The sequence below is a fragment of the Diplotaxodon limnothrissa genome, linkage group LG7 (genome assembly GCF_057381915.1).
Source record: "Diplotaxodon limnothrissa isolate DT_005_m linkage group LG7, D_limnothrissa_male_GT1.1, whole genome shotgun sequence".
In the NCBI taxonomy this organism is placed as follows: Eukaryota; Metazoa; Chordata; class Actinopteri; order Cichliformes; family Cichlidae; genus Diplotaxodon; species Diplotaxodon limnothrissa.
The window spans coordinates 68,450,018-68,469,359 of NC_140602.1; the positions used below are offsets into that span (position 1 = coordinate 68,450,018).

At 43.8% G+C, this 19,342-nt stretch overlaps 1 protein-coding gene across 1 annotated transcript in view; it reads right to left on the reverse strand.

Annotated features, from left to right (window-relative positions):
• Positions 1-19,342, reverse strand: part of galnt18a (UDP-N-acetyl-alpha-D-galactosamine:polypeptide N-acetylgalactosaminyltransferase 18a) — a 197,058-nt gene that overhangs the window by 4,685 nt on the left and 173,031 nt on the right. The window contains exon 10 of the mRNA XM_085360204.1: positions 14,444-14,608. Coding sequence (XP_085216330.1) covers positions 14,444-14,608 — 165 coding nt within the window. The remainder of the gene's footprint in view (positions 1-14,443; positions 14,609-19,342) is intronic.

Consider the following 19,342-nt stretch of genomic DNA (forward strand, 5'->3'; position numbering starts at 1 on the left):
TTTGGCAATGCTGCTCCTGTGACATCTGTGCCAGTAAAGCTGCCTCTCCATTCCTTGAACAATGCGCTGGCACCTAAAAGTAGGTCCTTAGTTATGTGGCAAACAACAGTAATATGTTTTAATGAGCCCGAGCGCAGTGAGAGCGGAGACTGAACCAGCGCTGCTTTGAAATCAATATGCTCTACACCTCCCAGCATTACATGCACAAGCACAAAGGAACAGCCATCAGCCTGAGGACAGAGCTGACTGTACAGCAGTGTTTTCGTGTTCCTAAACACACCGCTAACCCTGCATGCTGTTCTCGAATGCCTGACTACATTAGAAACACAACAAAAAAGCGGACCTGTGCACGGCGCTAACACAGTGCTCTTCTCTCAGCTCTCAGCTCACTGAAAAGGTATCGATTCTCTCTGCTTGCTTTTCTCTGTGCACAGCTGCTCAGGCACAGAGCTGTTCACCCACAAAACCCAAGCTGCTGACACGTAAGAGTGACCAAAGCATACATGCACATATATGACCTGTCATAAACATGCATTCATGCAGAGAGCGGGACAGAAACGTGGAGCTCCATCTGTCTCTGAGATTTGAACCTGACCTTACGCTGACCCCAGGCTGATCACCGTAGCTGGATGTGTCCCATTATACACTCGGAATACTCGAGGGCTTCTTATCGAAGCTCAAGGTAAGTATGTGCAATATTTTCACAGCCAAAAAGGAGAAAAAGTGTTCCAAAGCACACTTTCTAAGAGCACCTTTATGCAAGAAAGAATATAAAGAATAAACCTCTTTAACAAGAACTTTATTGTGTTCGCTAAGCCTGTTTATTATGCTTAAAGTGTGACTGCATTACTGCTTCTTTACTGACTAATGCTTTGTGTTTTGCATTTTCCTTCACCTGCACCCAGAGACGACACACATTCCTCGAAATCGACTAACGTGCTTTCTGAAGTCCTTCTGGGTTCCTGTTTGGTTTCTTATTGTTATATTTAAAACACAAGGCCTGAAAGCTTAGTGAGTCCGTTTAAACCCTGGAGTTTCAGGGTCATGATAGACGAACTCACTTATTACCTTTTTAGTTTTTGGCATTATAATACATGCTGCAAACCTCACCTACCCCAGGGCAAAACTTAGATGTACAAGGGCCAACCACCAATGTGGAAAACAGTAGAAACCAAGGTTATTATAGTTAACTAAAACTGAACTAAAAAACTAAAACTAGATGTGAAAATACATTTTATTTAATTACAACAGAAATAAAAACGATACTTTTGAACTAAAATTATTTCACAAATGTAAAAAAAAATGACCTAAAATAAAAAATGTTTAGTGAAAATATTCTTAGCTTTAGCGTCTGTTAGCTTGGTTAAAGTGGCTGTGAGACGAACATTTTCAAACAATAAAAACTGAACTGAAGTAAGAAAATTCACTCTGGAAACTAACTGATGCAAAAAAAGACGAGAAAACGAGAAACTACAAAACTATAATAACTGTGGTGTCAACATTTCTGATGCACAGGTGAGAAAAAACCTCTGATGCTCTTAAGAGAAAATGTTTTTGCACAGATTACTTCGAGCTAACCCTAAAACCGGCCACCCGAGTCTTATATCGCACTTGCTGATCTTGTATCAGATTTGAATTTTTAAAAAATATTTCTTCCCTTTATGCCCTTTACAGACCTGTAACTGAGCTCAGGTCTCGTGTCCTGCACTGTGAGCATTTTTTCCAGCTTTCCTTCCTGGATGTAAAAACCTTCTGTGTCTTTTGCCTTCATCTTTCTATATTCATGTTCTCATTGTTACTTGGCTGCAGTTTAAAGATTCAGATTTAGGACCTTCATCTGCTTCAGAGCTGCATTTGGATCCTTTTTTGTCCAAACTGATATATTTTCAAATTCATATTTAAGCAGAGGATTTTTCTTTTGGAGGGCATGAAGGTTGCAATTTGACTCAGAGGCTGTAATAAAGGGCGACACAAATAGGAGCCTCGTTGGAGATTAAAAGGGACATCCTTCTGAAGTGTTAGCACTTCCAAACCCAGGAGTAGATAATAGCTTCATCCAGGAAATACGCTACGAGCCATCCCTCATTTCTTTTCATTTTGCTTTAAAGAAGCCAGACTGACCATTTTCACAGGACAAAGCATAACAAAAGGCACTGAACTAAAGGGAGAAACTGAATTGTATCTCTACATAACAGACAAATTGGCAAAGAAACAATGAAATTTTATCTTTATCGCTGGTACTTTGTCTCTAGAAAGCTGTCAAAAGAAAAACATATTTGTTCCCATTTCTTCACTTGAATCTATGAAAAATGCCACAAATATTTCAGTTTGACAGAAATAAAAAAGTTTTCTTTTAAACAATAAGGCGATTTCCAAAGACTTATTAGCTGCAACCTTGGGATATCTCACACGGTGTGCAGAGTTTCCACAAACTGTAGAAAAACAACAAGAGGAAGACAAACAGAGAAATGACAGACCTAAAAAACTCTACAACAGATGAAGAGCATCTGAAGGTCACGTTGTTAAGAAACGGGACCTGATAGAGAAACCGGGAGCTGATTCATCTACTGTTCACTGAAGCCTCATCAGGAATGGGCTCAGAGGAAGTGTGGCTCTCAAGATGCCATTTTTCAGACCTGAGGTGTGTCAAATTGTACAAGATCATGAGATTGGCAGTCAAACACAACACTAACTACATGGCAACACCATGATACCGTCGTCACCATTTGACAGGATCAATATTTGACAGCACAGTGTTGTTAGCGAAAAACCCAGCAAAACAAAACAAGTAAATTAGTGAAATTCAGTCAGAATCGAGTCTGAAGAAGATTGTTCTTTCAAGCTACAGTTTTATATTTGCTTGTATGGCTCTGTTCTGTCACCTCCCTACCTTTCCACACTCATAAATGGAGTAACAATAATAATATTAATAATGGATTGGATTTATATAGCGCTTTTCAAGGCACCCAAAGCGCTTTACAATGCCACTATTCACTCACTCTCACATTCACACACTGGTGGAGGCAGCTACAGTTGTAGCCACAGCTGCCCTGGGGCAGACTGACAGAAGCCAGGCTGCCATATCGCGCCATCGGCCCCTCTGGCCAACACCAGTAGGCAGTAGGGTAAAGTGTCTTGCCCAAGGACACAACGGCCAGGACAGAGAGAGCAGGGGGATTGACCCGGCGACCTTCTGGTTACAGATGAGCTTCCCAACCCCCTGAGCCACGGTCAGATGAGTTTTTAATAATAATGGTAACACATTTTCTCTATATATACAGAACTTCTTGATGCATTCTCAATCATCCAGGAAAGTAAATCTCCAAAAGTTGATTTTGTTCATCTGGACGTAGTCTCAGCTGACTGCAGGTAAACCTACACATACGGATCAGTATCTAAGGTTTGACTCTCATCATCCACTGGAGCACAAACTGAGTGTCATCAGGATGCTACAACACAGAGCGAACACCATCCCCACTGATACAGCGGCCAGGGAGGCAGAAGAACATCACATCAAGAAGGCCCTGAGTAAATGTGGTTATCCCAGCTGGACTTTTGTCAAAGCTGGAAAGGCACCTAAAGAAAGCTCCAGCCGATCCAGGAGAGAAGGACAACCGCTGCCCACCTGCAGTGATCCCATATGTGTCAGGAGTATCGGAGCAGTTGAGACGCATTTTTTCTAAACACCGGGTCTCTGTGGCTTTTAACCCAAGGATCGGGTCCCCCGACACAAACAGAGTAACACAGTGTACGCTGTTAAGTGCAGGAGGATTGCCAGGATTTATACATCAGGGAAACCAAACAACCTCTGGGAAAGCGGATGGCACAACACAGAAGAGCCACCTCGTCAGGCCAGTGGACACTCTTTCAATGATGAGGATGTAACATCCTGGACAGGGAGGAACGCTGGTTTGAGCGCGGAGTCAAGGAGGCCATTTACATGAAAAGGGAAAGACCAATCGAGGAGGGGGCCTAAGGGTACATCTGTCACTATCTTACAATGCTGTGATTGCAGCCATTCCCCAACTCTCTGTGAATGGGACTCATGGACATTGATCAGTGGTTGTTGATCAGTGGTCATGAGAATTTGCATAATTAAGATTAAGGAACTGCCCTCCCAGCCCATTGTTCCTTCAGTGGGCTGGTTTCAGTCATTATGCAAACGTACTGGTTATAAGATTGAAACCTGCAGTCAGCTGAGACTGAAGACGTCACCTGATGATGACGAAATGTTTCTCCCACAAAACGCTACGTCCAGATGAACAGATTCAACTTTTGGAGACATATATAAGGAAGGAAGTGTTGTGTTTAAGGAAGAGTGAGACTTGTAAGCAGACATCAACTCAAAACAATCTTGTTAAAGGTGAAGCAGAATCCATATAGATTGATGCAGGTGTACTGTGGAACACATGGAGCTTCACACATGCTACCCCCCACCCCTCATCCAAGCACAGAGCAGGCATTGGTGTAAAAGGATGAAAGCAGGAATTGGGGTGGATGTGGGTTGTAAAGCGGCTTGCAGATAAAGAAGCCCAACTATCAAAAGCAGTGTTACTAAAAGCAGTTTGAAGCCTGACTAAATGAAGCCATTTTGCTGTGAGACAGAGTGCACGTACTCTGCCAGAGTGGCATTGACATTTTCAGGTTTCCATCATCTTCTGCAGTGGGCCGCTAATGGGACGTTATAGCAGGAGGAAGCAATCATAGTAGTCTTCCTTTGATGCCTTTTACTGTATATAGTATAGTAGAAGCAGGCTTGTGCCCCATTAAAGTAATCACAATGATCATTCTTGCCTCCTCTGCTGAAAACCAGTCAATTGGCTCTGTCTAAGTGTTTGACCTCCTGAGTCACTTCCAGCAAATGTACTTAGAAAGTCTATGTGCTAACTCTGCAGCTAAGACTAAGTGTACAGGAGCGGAGCCGGTGTATATACACAATCGCACACATTGATGTTCCCCTATGCACAGACACAGGCACATATATACAAGCACAGAAAAACATGTGGCATTTATCCAGCACCATGTCCTCGATGCTGCAGCGAGCCTGCCTGTGATTCTGCAGAGTGCAGCGTCGGACCGCACTATTGATTCCTTGCTATTAAGGCGGGAACACTAGTTAATCAGTCGGTCAGAGAGCCAGTCAGCCAGAAAGCTATCAAGCAGCCAGTCAGGGGGTTGGGCTGGCAAGTCAGACGGTCTGAGAGCCAGACGCTCAATCATCAAATCATTCACCTCGAAGGATGCGGTGAGTAAAAGCACCCCGAGAAGACAAAGAGCACCGAATGCTGCGGCAGCTGGTATCCTTAGTTGACCAAGATGGCGCCGAGTATGGCAGCCTCGTCGCGAGCTCCCCCAAGCAACGGCTTTCTTCTGTGTTTAATTTTACTTTTCCTGTATTTTTTCACGAGCAGCACTTGTCTCCTTGTGTACGACCGACAAACCTTACTGGACATAAAAGACGGTCTTTCTTATAACTTTCCGGAGTTCAAGTTTTGCAACACGGACGCTCCGTTTGCAGACCCCCCATTCATCTCACCTGAGACGCCTTTGTTCTCTGGCCCTGGAGGCTGCAAACGCCGACGCAGAGGGAGAAGATCTGGCGTTCTGGTTCGACTGAGACGGCGCACTTACAGACCACCGTTACCCAGTTTATTACTGGCTAATATGCAGTCTCTGGAGAACAAGCTGTGCGAGCTTCGGGCACGGATCTCATTCCAGCGAGAGATGCGGGACTGCTGCGTGATCTGCCTCACAGAAACCTGGCTATCGGACAAAGTACCGGACTCCGCAATACAACTACCGGGGTTCTCTGTGCACCGCGCGGACAGGTCACAGGATCTTACTGGGAAAAGCAGAGGCGGTGGTGTGTGTTTCATGATCAACAACAGCTGGTGTGATTATGCGAACGTGCACCCGGTCAAATCCTTCTGCTCACCGGACCTGGAGTACCTGATGATTAAGTGCCGGCCATTCTGGCTACCGAGGGAATTTACAGCAGTGATTATTACGGCCGTTTACATTCCCCCACAAGCCGACACTGACCGTGCACTCAGGGAACTGTACAGCGCGATCAGCAGCGAGGAAACCGCACACCCAGAGGCAGCGTTTATCACAGCCGGAGACTTTAATAAGGGAGACCTGAAGAAAGTCTCACCAAAACTCCATCAACACATCCTTTTCAACACACGTGGAAACCGGCAACTCGACCACTGTTACACCTCTTTCCGGGATGCGTACAAAGCCCTCCCCCGCGCCCCATTCGGCCAATCAGATCACTGCTCCATCCTGCTCCTGCCCGCCTACAGGCAGAAGCTGAAACAGGAAGCTCCAACCCGGAGGGCGGTGCACTGTTGGACGGACCAATCGGAGTCTGCGCTGCGGGACTGTTTTGATCACGCGGACTGGGAAATGTTTCACGTGGCCGCCAGAGACATTGATGAATACACAGACTCAGTCTGTGGATTTATCAGGAAATGCGTGGAAGATGTCGTCCCATCCAGAACAGTCAAATCCTTCCCAAATCAAAAACCCTGGATTAACGGAGATGTTCGCGCGGCACGGAACACCGCCTTTGCCTCCGCGAACACATCGGACTACAAACACGCACATTACCAACTCCGGAAGACGATCAAAGCAGCCAAACGTGAGTACAGGGACAGGGTGGAACAACAGTTTGACAACCCTCGGAGTATGTGGCAGGGACTAAACACGATCACAGACTTTAGAGGGAAAACCAGCACACCGCAGACCACGGCCTCTCTATGTGAGGATCTAAACGTATTCTACGCTAGATTCGACACAGCGAACACCATGAGACCGGACAGTGTGCGCACCGCGGATGACGTCAGTGCGCACACTGTGTCTGAGGAGGATGTGCGGAAGTGCTTCAGGAAGGTGAACGCATGCAAAGCTACTGGTCCGGACGGGATTCCCGGCCGCGTCCTCAGGTCATGCGCGACTCAGCTGGCTGGAGTGTTCACGCACATCTTCAACCTTTCCCTCTCTCTGTCTGTAGTCCCAGCCTGCTTCAAAATGGCCACCATCGTCCCTGTACCCAAATCCTCCACCATCTCCTCATTGAACGACTGGCGACCTGTAGCCCTGACCCCCATCGTAAGCAAATGCTTCGAGAAGCTGGTCAGGGACTTCATCTGCTCTGCACTACCCGACTCACTGGACCCTCTACAGTTTGCATACCGCCACAACAGGTCCACTGATGATGCCATAGCCCTGACACTACACACTGCCCTGTCACACCTGGAGAAGAGAGACACGTATGTGAGGATGCTGTTTGTAGATTACAGCTCAGCATTCAATACCATCGTTCCCTCGAAGCTGGACAGGAAACTGCAGGATCTAGGACTGAGCAGCTCCCTCTGCAGCTGGATCCTTAGCTTCCTGTCTGACAGACGCCAAGTGGTCAGACTGGGCAGCATCACCTCATCCCCCATCACACTGAACACTGGTGCTCCACAGGGGTGTGTACTGAGCCCTCTCCTGTACTCACTCTACACCTACGACTGCACAGCCACTAACAACTCCAACATCATTGTGAAGTTTGCGGACGACACTACAGTGGTGGGTCTTATCACCAACGGTGATGAGACGGCTTACAGGGAGGAGGTCAGCGCCCTGACCCACTGGTGTCAAGACAACCATCTCACCCTCAACGTCGCAAAGACAAAGGAGTTGATAGTGGACTTCCGGAGGTGCAGAGAAGTACACACCCCCATCACCATCAACGGCGCTGCTGTGGAGAGAGTGAGCAGCTTCCGGTTCCTTGGTGTACATCTGGCTGAGGATCTTACGTGGTCAGTACACACAAACAAAACAGTGAAGAAGGCGCAGCAGCGCCTCTTCTTTCTCAGGAGACTGAAAAGATTCGGCATGAGCCCCCGCATCCTCAGGACCTTCTATCACTGTGCCATTGAGAGCATCCTCACTGGATGCATCACCACCTGGTATGGCAACAGCACCGCCTACAACTGCAAAGCTCTCCAGCGAGTAGTGCGGTGCTCTGAACGGATAATTGGAGGTGAGCTTCCCTCCCTCCAAGACATCTACAGGAAGCGGTGCCTGAGGAAAGCGGGGAGGATCATCAAGGACTCCAGTCACCCCAGCCATAAACTGTTCAGACTGCTTCCATCAGGAAGGAGGTTCTGCAGCATCCGGTCCCGTACCAGCAGACTGAGAGACAGCTTTTTCCATCAGGCCATCAGACTGCTGAACATGTCATAGACACCTCAGCTTCACTACTGGAACTTTAACATTATGCACTCCACACTGTATATAAATGCCACTTGTTTTGCACATATTCAACTCTGTATATTTTATATATTTTATTATTATTATTTTATTTTATTTTTTTACTATTTAATTTGTAAAAATGTGTATACACACACACACACACACACACACACACACACACACACACACACACACACACACGTAGGAAAATATTTAGTATACACATCCAGAAATGCATATACTATTATATATTGTACATATATTTATTAGTTTCAGGTTGGCCATTCTTGTATTTTGCTCGTTTGTGTTGTTGTGTTTGCACATCTCTGTTGCTTGTGGGGCTCGCACACAAGAATTTCACTCGCATGTGCTGTGCCAGTGTGCCTGCACATGTGATGTGACAATAAAAAGTGATTTGATTTGATTTGATTTGATTTGAGGCGCTAGAGTCTGTTCATGCTAAAATACACCCAGTTTACTTTTACACGAGCAGAACAGCAAACATCCCAGAGTCTCTCAGCTTGATACAAATCCAGGATCATCTACAGATACAAACAGCCTCGCGGGCTTTCTTTGATAGAAACTGTGATAGCCTTCAAAGTGCTTTGTGACATCTGCTAACATTTAGTTTACACCAACATTCAGCTCACATCTTTTGTGATTCATTCATTCTTTTCCACAGCTGCACATTATTCTGTCTCTTTGTGACAAGAAAAATATACATAAGAAAAGATTTTTTAAAAGTACTCACAACATTACACCCACAGGCGGGCACTTTCTGTTTATTGTTGTACCCTCGACAATCCCAAGCACATGAGCTTTTCAGCTGGGAGCAGGCTGCTGTTTTCAGTGAAACAGCTTTGATAAAACCAAGACATCTTCCAACCTTAATGACCATTTACAGTCTCCTGCCCCTCTTAAAATTAGCCAGAGGAGTGTAGTATGGACATAGATTTAAGTTTACCTCAAACACAGAAGGTGATGGACCTTTTCTGAAGAGACTTTGCAATCTGGCTGATAAATAATAGTGTCGTTCATGTTTAAATACAAAGGTTCTGTAACTCCGAGTGAATGCAATGCATTATTAATGCGGCGAGCCATGACTCATCCTTCAGAGAGAACAACAGGACGGTCTTCCCATGGTCACTGCACGGTGACAAAAAGAATATTATTTTAAACCCCCGTCTCTCTGCACTCATGTTGGAACAGCTTCACTTATCTAACAAGAAGGTTCGACCCGTTTTCACACCCAACTCCTAAATACATACGTTGTCAGCATATAACGGGTCGGGTCAGCTTCACATTGTGATGCATCAGATACTCCCTTAGTATCAGTTTTTTGCAGGTTAGTCCAGCAGACCCAACAGGAGTCCCCAACAGCTGAAAGTGATGAGCGGAGCCTGAAAGCTAGAGTGGTTCGGCACCATTGCTGGGCTCATACATGTAAATGACGTGAAAATGGAAACGTAACTTTGTAACCAAGTAAATGTCAGAGGCAGAGAGTGATCTCATCATTTCCTCAGAGATTATTAAGTATTCTGATAATGTGAAAGAGTCACTGTAACAGTCCACCATCCTCCTCATGTGGAGTTTAGCAGGTTTTGGTTCTTCCTCACACACAGAATCTATGCTAAAACTGTCATAGTCCCTTTGGTAGGTCTATGATTGGTCTTTCTATTAGGTCTATATTTCCTTCTGGGTTTGAGAAGCTTTTGAGGTTCACGTTTCTTTCTTTTCCCTTCCTTCACTCTTGTCTTTGTGTTAGTCTTTTGTCTTTGGTTCTCCTGTTTAATTGTGTCACGTTAATCGTCTTCAGTCACGTCTCTCTCGTTTGATTTTGGTAAGTGTGCTCTGTGTCTTACGCCGAGTTTTACTTTCCCATCTCGTTTGGTTAGTTGTCTGCAGCTGTTTCCCAGCTGCTCCCACTTCCCTCATTACCTTTTGTTTGAATTGTCTCAGTGTCCCCTTGTGCTTTGTTGAGACATTCACATATAGCTACATGCTGCAGATCGTGTATAATCTCTTGTTTTCTCATCTTGGTGTTATTCATGTGTCCTGCGTTTGGACCCCCAACTTACTGCAACAATCACACAGCCTTAAATATGACAAGAAAGGGGGTTTCCCTGTGCACAGGAAATGTGTACCTGAGAGAATATATAGATATGATAAGAAGGGTTTCCTGATCAAGTGTTGCGAGCGACCCTTGGAAAACCTGCACAGCTGCACTGGAGGTCCTTACATGCTTTATTTTTTTGTTATGAATCAGCATTAATATACAGAGAGCAGACAAGGAGGCTAGAAATGACTTATAACAGTGCATTCTTAGTGGGTCCACTTTGCAAATATGTCAATAAGATAAGTCCAGAAACAGCCTTTAAATGAAAAGTTTGTGAAATGTTAGTGACCCAAACTACAGCTGTTGTTGTAGAGAGTAAAGAATGAGCTGCTCATCAGAGTCATAAATGACTGTAATCAACTGAACATGATCCGACATGACTGAGATCTTTCACAGGTTTGGATTAAACAGTACGACTCTGCACTAAAGATGCACCACGATCTAAATTAGTGAGCGCCAGACAGAAAACACTAATCAAGACAACTATGTTTGTTAGTACATATTTTCAGCCTTGTGTTCACTTCTCAGTTTGGATGGATACAGTTTACGATGGCTGATTCTAAGAACGACTCTCTCGATGTCTCCGCTTTCATCTGAACGCGATCAAGCCTCGCTCAGGAAGCTCTCAGAGCGGCCCGCCCGCCCGCCTGATGAAACGCTCTGGTGTTGCTCTTCTACTGTGCAGTCAGCCTAAAGAACGTTGGCCAGCAGCTCAGCTTTTGCCAAATGAAACTTTTTACTGGGTTAGCCTAAGGTAAATGGTGCCCATAAAGGGACAAATAAAAGCAGAGCAACAAAATAAAAAGCTGATGTAAGAAAATTCACCCTTATCACAAAACACTGGCTGCTGTTGGACATAAGTTTTTGATTTTCTTCCAGACCTTCTTGCTCTGTTTCACTGTATTGATGGCTGCTGCCTTGGGGTTAAGCTCAGTTCAATATTGTAAAAGATCTACTTATCAATAATTCACAAATACTGACTGGCCGCTTCACATGAATTGCTGCCTCCCTCCGTCTCTGCTTCGCTTCATCGCCTCGCTTCTTTCCAGCATTGCCACAAGCCTCTGCCGTTCTTTCCTTTTATTTTCTCGCCCCGCCTCGTCTCTTTCTTTCATCTCTTTTCTTCATTTTGCACTTGTTCACTTGTGAGATTCTCTGTATACCTCCTCTTGCTCACTCTTTGTCTAAACATGTACTTCTGAGCAGGGGAGACTTCACAAACCAGAGCCCTTTGTCAGCTGCACAATCTACACTCTTTAAGCTTTTCCTGCAACAACACTGTCAATTTCAGAGACCAAAAATACATAACAAATGCATATAAACGTGTATCTGTGCTGCTCTGATGCTGACTAAGTGTCAGCAGCCTCTTTGCTAATAAAAACATCCTGAAACCACAGCTGTTAGTTCACTTTGAAAGCTAATGGGCATTAGTGTCTACCCTGAGGCGAGAACAACAGTGTGGTTTCTAACATGAAAATGAAAATGATGTGAAACACATGGTGGGATAATCCAAGCTTGAGCTTAGGTTGCTAGCATGAGCTGATAAGCATAAATCATGATGGGCACCTTCTTCAGTAACTTGCACATGTTGCTCATGTTTTTCTAATTACTTTTTTAAAAACAGCTAAAACATGCATGTGTTATGGCTCGAAGCTAAAGCTGCAATAAAATAATATTTCTAACAAGTAGCTTTCTGACTACGTGTCATGGGACAAATCTTTGATCAAACTTTGAGGCTACCTCAATAGAGATTTTTTTTGTTTTAAGTGTAGCTCAGTGCTTTGATTTTTCAGACACAATCAATCTATTATTAATCTGACTCCCAGCTGTAGCACAAGGCTATCGTTCTGTTATTAGAATTACTGCATCTCAGTTTCATGAATTTAGTCCAGTTGGTTTAGATCCATGTCTGTCCAGACTTTACTTTTGGATGTAAAATGGTGTTATGTATCATTTTGTCCTATCAGATGCGTTAAATTTGGTCACTTTGTGAATGACTTCTGGAGTTATGAGAAGAGAAACACACATCTCATGCTTTATCCAGAGACTGTATACAAAAGATGGACATACCAGGTTTGTGAATATTTTGAAGCTTCAAAGTTTCATTACAATCAGATTACTCCTTTTAGAAAGTAAATAGAAATAGAAAGGCAGCTCATCAGGTAAAGCTTGCTAACTTCACAGCATATTATATCAATAAACTATATGAGTGCAATCCACAGACACAGATATATTAGTATTAAGTAAATTTAAAATCAGCAGCAAAATCACAACAACAGTTGTCTCAGGGCACTTTATATCGTAAGGGAAAGACCCTACAGAGAAAACAGAGAAACCCCAACAATCATATGACCCCCTATAAGCAAGTGATCTGGCGACAGCAGGAAGGAAAAACTCCCTTTTAATAGGAAGAAATCTCCAGCAGAACCAGGCTCAGGGAGGGGCGGGGCCATCTGCCGTGGTTGATTGGGGCGAGTAAAGCCTGAAAAGTAGAATTTTACTCATCAAAACTGAAGCTCAAACTACTTGGACACATCGAAACATCCAGTTATGAGCTTCTGATTAGCTCATAAAGAGGAAATTTAACCATAAAGGCTGAAATGGTTTAGAAACCAGGATGATGTGACCGAGGCCACCAGAAGAACTGCAGGATTTAAAACGTGGTGCTTGGTGTTTTCTGACAATGACTACTGATCCAGTGTAATTACATATACATTACTTATTGTTTTTCAGTGTAAAATCTCCATAAGAAATGACAATAGAATAATTTCTCTATTTGGAGCAAATAAGGAGAAGGAAGTTACTTTTTAAGGATAACTGGAAAGCTCTTTTCTCTTCTGCAAATTTGTTTGTACAAGAAATGTATAACTTTATGCAATTCAACTTTGTGGGACTGAGAATTATTATAGTTGCAAATATATTATCGACTCTTAATGAGGCCATTACTGGTGCAAATCCATATCCAGTTCATCACTGGTAAACAAATGAGTGCATTACTGCTAATGGAAAGAGGATCAGACGATGTAACAGTTGTTGTTACGCTAACTTTTAACTCTTTTTTCAGTGAGATGGAAAATCTGGCCTGAAAAACGTGATCAGCTGGTGAAGTGAACGTTTAAGGTTTCGCCCTCTCCGTCTCTTCTGAAGTTTTTATACTTCCTAACATTTCTGGGGACCTTATTTGACTTCCCCACCATACTTTTTATGAAGAAATCCAAGTTCTCTTTTGAAACCCCCCCCCCCACGGGGTTGTGCCTAATGGGCTTCATCTCTTTGACTTCTGACTTAAGTTGGGAGTGAGAGTTCTGAATCTGGCCGATGCTAATTAGGGGCTGATTCCCCTGCCAGAGTGCCTGGTAGTAAAACTACAGATAGTCAGGAAACTGGATGGTGAGGTGGTACTGTGCCTTTCAGAAGACTGGATGAGAATCGAGGAAAGGACGGGTCTGAATGATGGATAAATACGCCCCACCTTCAGTCTGATGTTTGGGATGAAAACAGTCCACGTACACACAGACGAAGCTTACAAATGCACACACAGACCAGATGCCAACGGCGTGAATGCGGTAGTGTCTTCTTTTTACTAATTATCCAGCTCCTTCTACTTATCTGTCACATTTTAAGACAACATTAAAAGTGTGAAGATAAAAATAAAAGAGGCTTGTTAAAAGTCAGAAATTGTGGACGTGTGAAAGCTCATTATGCAACGGAAGTAGATGTGCTTTTAAAATCGCACAGAATAGAGGAAAAATGATCCGTGCTCTAACAAAACCAGGACGGGTGCTTCTAAAGAGCCGGAGACAAAGTGGAGAGGAAGAAGCACGAATCTCACTCAATTATTGAATAAAAAAGAAAGAGCATAGGATCCGCAGAGATTTGGTCCAGCAGACAAAAAGCAGCAGGAAGTTACAGCAACATACAGAATATCAAAAAAGCAAAGGAAGGAGATCAAAGCCTGGAAACATTCAGAGGATGCCCCTGAAACGGGCAGAACGCGTGCACATCTGGGGTTTGTTACAACCACGTAGCGTTCGTTTGGCTGCAGTCGGCCATCTTTGTTTATACGTGCTCAAAGCTCACCTGAGTGAACGTCCAGGTGAGCTTCATGTGCTTAGTAGTGCCGTAGCTGCACTCCAGAAGCCTGGGTTTGCTGTTCACGTCAACCAGACACTTGTTGTCGTCGTCGTCGATCGTCGGGCTCAGCACTCCCAGGTGAAGCTGCTGGGAGCTGGTGTAGTACACGTTCTGCTGGGAAACAGAGGCGTGCAGTGATGAGGCAAAACACCCGTAGGAGCTTCAGAGTGACAGTCATGGCAATACTAGACTACAGTGTAATAAAACGTTTGACAAATCAAGACAGACCAGCTGAACAGTATAAAAGTTGTCTGTATCTTTAAGGTGTATTGAAAGTGCAGCGCACTGGAGACCGACATCATTAGTTATTTAGGTTTTTTCTTTTTTTTTTGGCCTTTAGAAGTCTCAAATACTCATAAGAATGTATGCATCATATATGATAGGCAGGTGTTAAGGGGTTAAGCTCATATTCTTTCGAATGGCCACCAGGGGGCGACACCTGTGTTTGCATAAAGACTTCTGCTCTTACAGAATTCTGTGGAAAAACCTGAAAACGTGACCTCAACACATTTTTGTTATTTGGGCTGAGTACATTCATTAGGAATAGAAGTTAAGTTGGAATATGTTCCCTTTTTAAATAATTAATAATCAAGTCAAGTGGCTTTATTGTCATTCCCATCATGTGCAGTGGTACAGTACACAGTGCAGCGAGACAACGTTCCTCCAAGACCATAGCGCTACAGACAATCGAGGTCGGCCATATCTGGATATTTTGTTTTTGATGTACTATGTTTACTGTACTCCACTTCTTCTGAAAATTAAAAACAAAACAGACAATCGACACAGGACCACATCAAGTGCAAGTGTGCAGAACTTTGCAAAAATTGCAAAAAAGCAAAACAAAGACAGTTCAACACCAGCCAGAACAGAACGACACAGACACAAGGCAGTGCAATAGAAAAGTGCAACAATGACAGTGGGCTGTGCAAAAGACTGAGCGTTGTGATAATAATGAGGTCCAGTCAGCTTCTAAATAAAACAGCTGGTAGAAACGTCCTGCAAAGAGACGGTTTTTACTTCGAGGCCTTTTTCACTATTACTTTAACAAAGAAGTTAAATCCATACTTCATCAGAGTATTTTTAACACAAACATCAGTATTTCTACATAAGTGATGACTGTGTGTGATTTTCCCATCATTCACTTTTGTCTGTTACTCCTGTAGCTTGTGTTTGGTCCCAGTTGGGATGTAAGTTTTTCCATTTCTAATATGTACCAAGCAGGGGGAAATCATAGTGATAAATAATGTAATATAGTATTTGTTATCATGCTATAAAACTGGATTTAATCATTTCATTGCAATTCTTGTTTTTCTGTAGACAACAGAAAAACAAGAATAGATCCCCGATGACCCGATGGTTCTGTTTTTTTTAGTAAATTGCATCTTGGGCATAAATATGTTTTTCTTGATCAACAGAGCTCTGTCCTCTCTGTGAAATAAACTGAACCAGGACAGCAGATATACCTCAGTTTTATAACGAAGCAGCTCTGCTGTAGCCTGTATTCACTGAGGGTTTCTGTTATTAGAGGTTAGCTGCAGGGAGGACTGTAAGTAGGCTAATTTCTGAATACTAAGTGTTTTTTTTTTACTCTCACCTGCAACATTTTCCATGTCTTTTAACAACATTTTCACTTTTACTGCTGTGAAAAATAAACAAGCCACCTGTAACTGAACTAATTAGGAAGAAAACAGAAAGGAGAGAGGGGGAAATATTTAGTGGAAGGTAGGAGAAGAGAGGTCAGGGGATGATATTAGGTGCCAGTTGAATACTAGCTCAGGAAGTTTTCTTTCCCTTTCCAGGTATGCAAAAGCATGAGGACATGGTAATGAATGCAATAGTTGGTCCAGTTCTGAAGCCCACAAAATGTCTAGTGAGGTAAATCAAACACAAACCTTAAGTAGGTTGAAAATTCAAACCGTGTAGCGAGGCATGCATCCCCCCCCTTCAAGTCTGACGGAACAGAAAAAGATGAGACAAAGAATCACAGACAACTTGACATGAGTAAAGCAAATGAGAAGGATCAAGGTCGACACGAAATCCAAACAAGTGGAAAAAGTTGAGATCAAGGAGCCGTGGAATAGCAGGCACAGAGGCGGCACTGCTGAGAACAAACGGATACACCGGCTGAGCGCTCCGACTCACAGTCTATGTGTTTCCACAGGAGTGTGTGAGAGCTCAGAGGAGGTAATTGATGAGAATGATGACCGCCTTACAGGAACAGGACATTTCTAGATAGGAGCCATTATCACACTGTGAACCAGCCACAGGGCTTTTAAGCTGCTGTTTAAAAACTCCCCGAGACAGACAATGGCACACACTGATGTGTGCGTGCATGTGCTGCGAGCATGTCTGTGCTGCGGAGGGAAAGCTCGTTTTTTTTCTGTGCACGTGCACTAATAAGAGTGATTACATTTGCATCCGTCAATAGATTGATGCTCAGTCTCCAACGGTGGGGCCTTAATACTTTCTCCTGCCTGTCACAGCTATGGAAGAGCAGGAACAGAAGGATTAGCACGGTGCTTCTGTAGACACACAGCAGTCTCTCCTGACAGATGCACACAGTAACAAGCGTGGACAGGAGAAAGCTGGGGGATTATTTTTAGTCTTTAATGTTTACTTTCAGCAGATGAGATTTTAAGAAAGAAAATCATTTTGAATTCATTAAAAAACTGTTTGTGACAAACATCAAATATATAAAAATGAGGAGTGGAGAGGCAGCTGGTCCAGATGATGTAGCTGTGGAAGCATGGAGATATCTGGGAGACAGGGCGGGACTCTTTGATCAGATCGTTTGACACAATCAGAGAATAAGAGCTGCTTTGATGTAGGGTTTGGAGACACTGACAAAAAGACAGGAGGGGGCAGAGCTGACGATGTAAAGGTTTTCCTTGCGAGTGAGAAGGATGGACAGGATTAGAAATGAGTCCATGAGAGGGACAGCTTGAGCAGTTTGGGACGAGGGTTAGGGATTGAGAAGCAAGGCGAGATGGTTTGGATGTGCAGAGGAGGGAGAGTGGATATGTTGGTGAAAGGATGGTGAAGCTGGAGCTACCAGGAAGGAGGAAAAGAGGAAGACCTCAGAGATGATTCATGGATGCAGTCAGATATTATATTTTCAAGTGAAAAGGCCATCTATTGGTAACCAGAAGAATTATGACTCGTGCAAGAGCAGCGTGACAGGTGGATGGCCATTTAAAGCCAGGTGATTTTTCTCAGACTGGTTTCTAACCACAAACGCCCTTTAGCCACTTTCCCTTATTAGAAATAAAAATAAATTTATTTCAACTGGAATAATGTTTTGTGCTTGCACTGTATATACTTTCAAGATTTAGGTTGAGGACAAAACCTTCTGCCTCCACTCAGCCCCGACCCTTAGTGAGGACTTCTTGTGACCAGGAACATGTTATGACTGCAATCAGATCATGCTGATCCTTAAATATATCATTGGGCCTCAAAAAATGTGTTCTTAGTCATGGTCTAAAGTGCGGACCGGCAAATTTTTCTTTGTTGCTGTTTTAATTTGAAGGACTTTAGGAATTGTGTAAAATTTGTGTTTTTCTAGGCACAGATGCGCTTCATTGTCATCCGCAGACACATGTACATAATTCATCCAGCAGACGCAGCCGGCTGGAGCTGAAGTTTGCATGTTACAGTATGTGTTTGCAAGCTCCATCTCTCGCCTCATTGCATATCTATTCAGGGGAGAATAGGGAGAAGCATACAGTGGGGCAAAAAAGTATTTAGTCAGCCACCGATTGTGCAAGTTCCCCCACTTAAAATGATGACAGAGGTCAGTAATTTGCACCAGAGGTACACTTCAACTGTGAGAGACAGAATGTGAAAAAAAAATCCATGAATTCACATGGTAGGATTTGTAAAGAATTTATTCGTAAATCAGGGTGGAAAATAAGTATTTGGTCACCTCGAACAAGGAAAATCTCTGGCTCTCACAGACCTGTAACGTCTTCTGTAAGAAGCTTTTCTGTCCCCCACTCGTTACCTGTATGAATGGCACCTGTTTGAACTCATCATCTGTATAAAAGACACCTGTCCACAGCCTCAAACAGGCAGACTCCAAACTCCGCCATGGCCAAGACCAAAGAGCTTTCGAAGGACACCAGGAAAAGTATTGTAGACCTGCACCAGACTGGGAAGAGTGAATCTACAATAGGCAAGCAGCTTGGTGTGAAAAAATCAACTGTGGGAGCAATCATCAGAAAATGGAAGACATACAAGACCACTGATAATCTCCCTTGATCTGGGGCTCCACGCAAGATCTCATCCCGTGGGGTCAAAATGATCATGAGAACGGTGAGCAAAGATCCCAGAACCACACGGGGGGACCTGGTGAATGACCTGCAGAGAGCTGGGACCAAAGTAACAAAGGTCACCATCAGTAACACACTACAACGGCAGGGAATCAAATCCCGCAGTGCCAGACGTGTTCCGCTGCTGAAGCCAGTGCATGTCCAGGCCCGTCTGAAGTTTGCCAGAGAGCACATGGATGATACAGCAGAGGATTGGGAGAATGTCATGTGGTCAGATGAAACCAAAGTAGAACTTTTTGGTATAAACTCAACTCGTCGTGTTTGGAGGAAGAAGAATACTGAGTTGCATCCCAAGAACACCATACCTACTGTGAAGCATGGGGGTGGAAACATCATGCTATGGGGCTGTTTTTCTGCCAAGGGGACAGGACGACTGATCCGTGTTAAGGACAGAATGAATGGGGCCATGTATCGTGAGATTTTGAGCCAAAACCTCCTTCCATCAGTGAGAACTTTGAAGATGAAACGAGGCTGGGTCTTCCAACATGACAATGATCCAAAACACACCGCCCGGGCA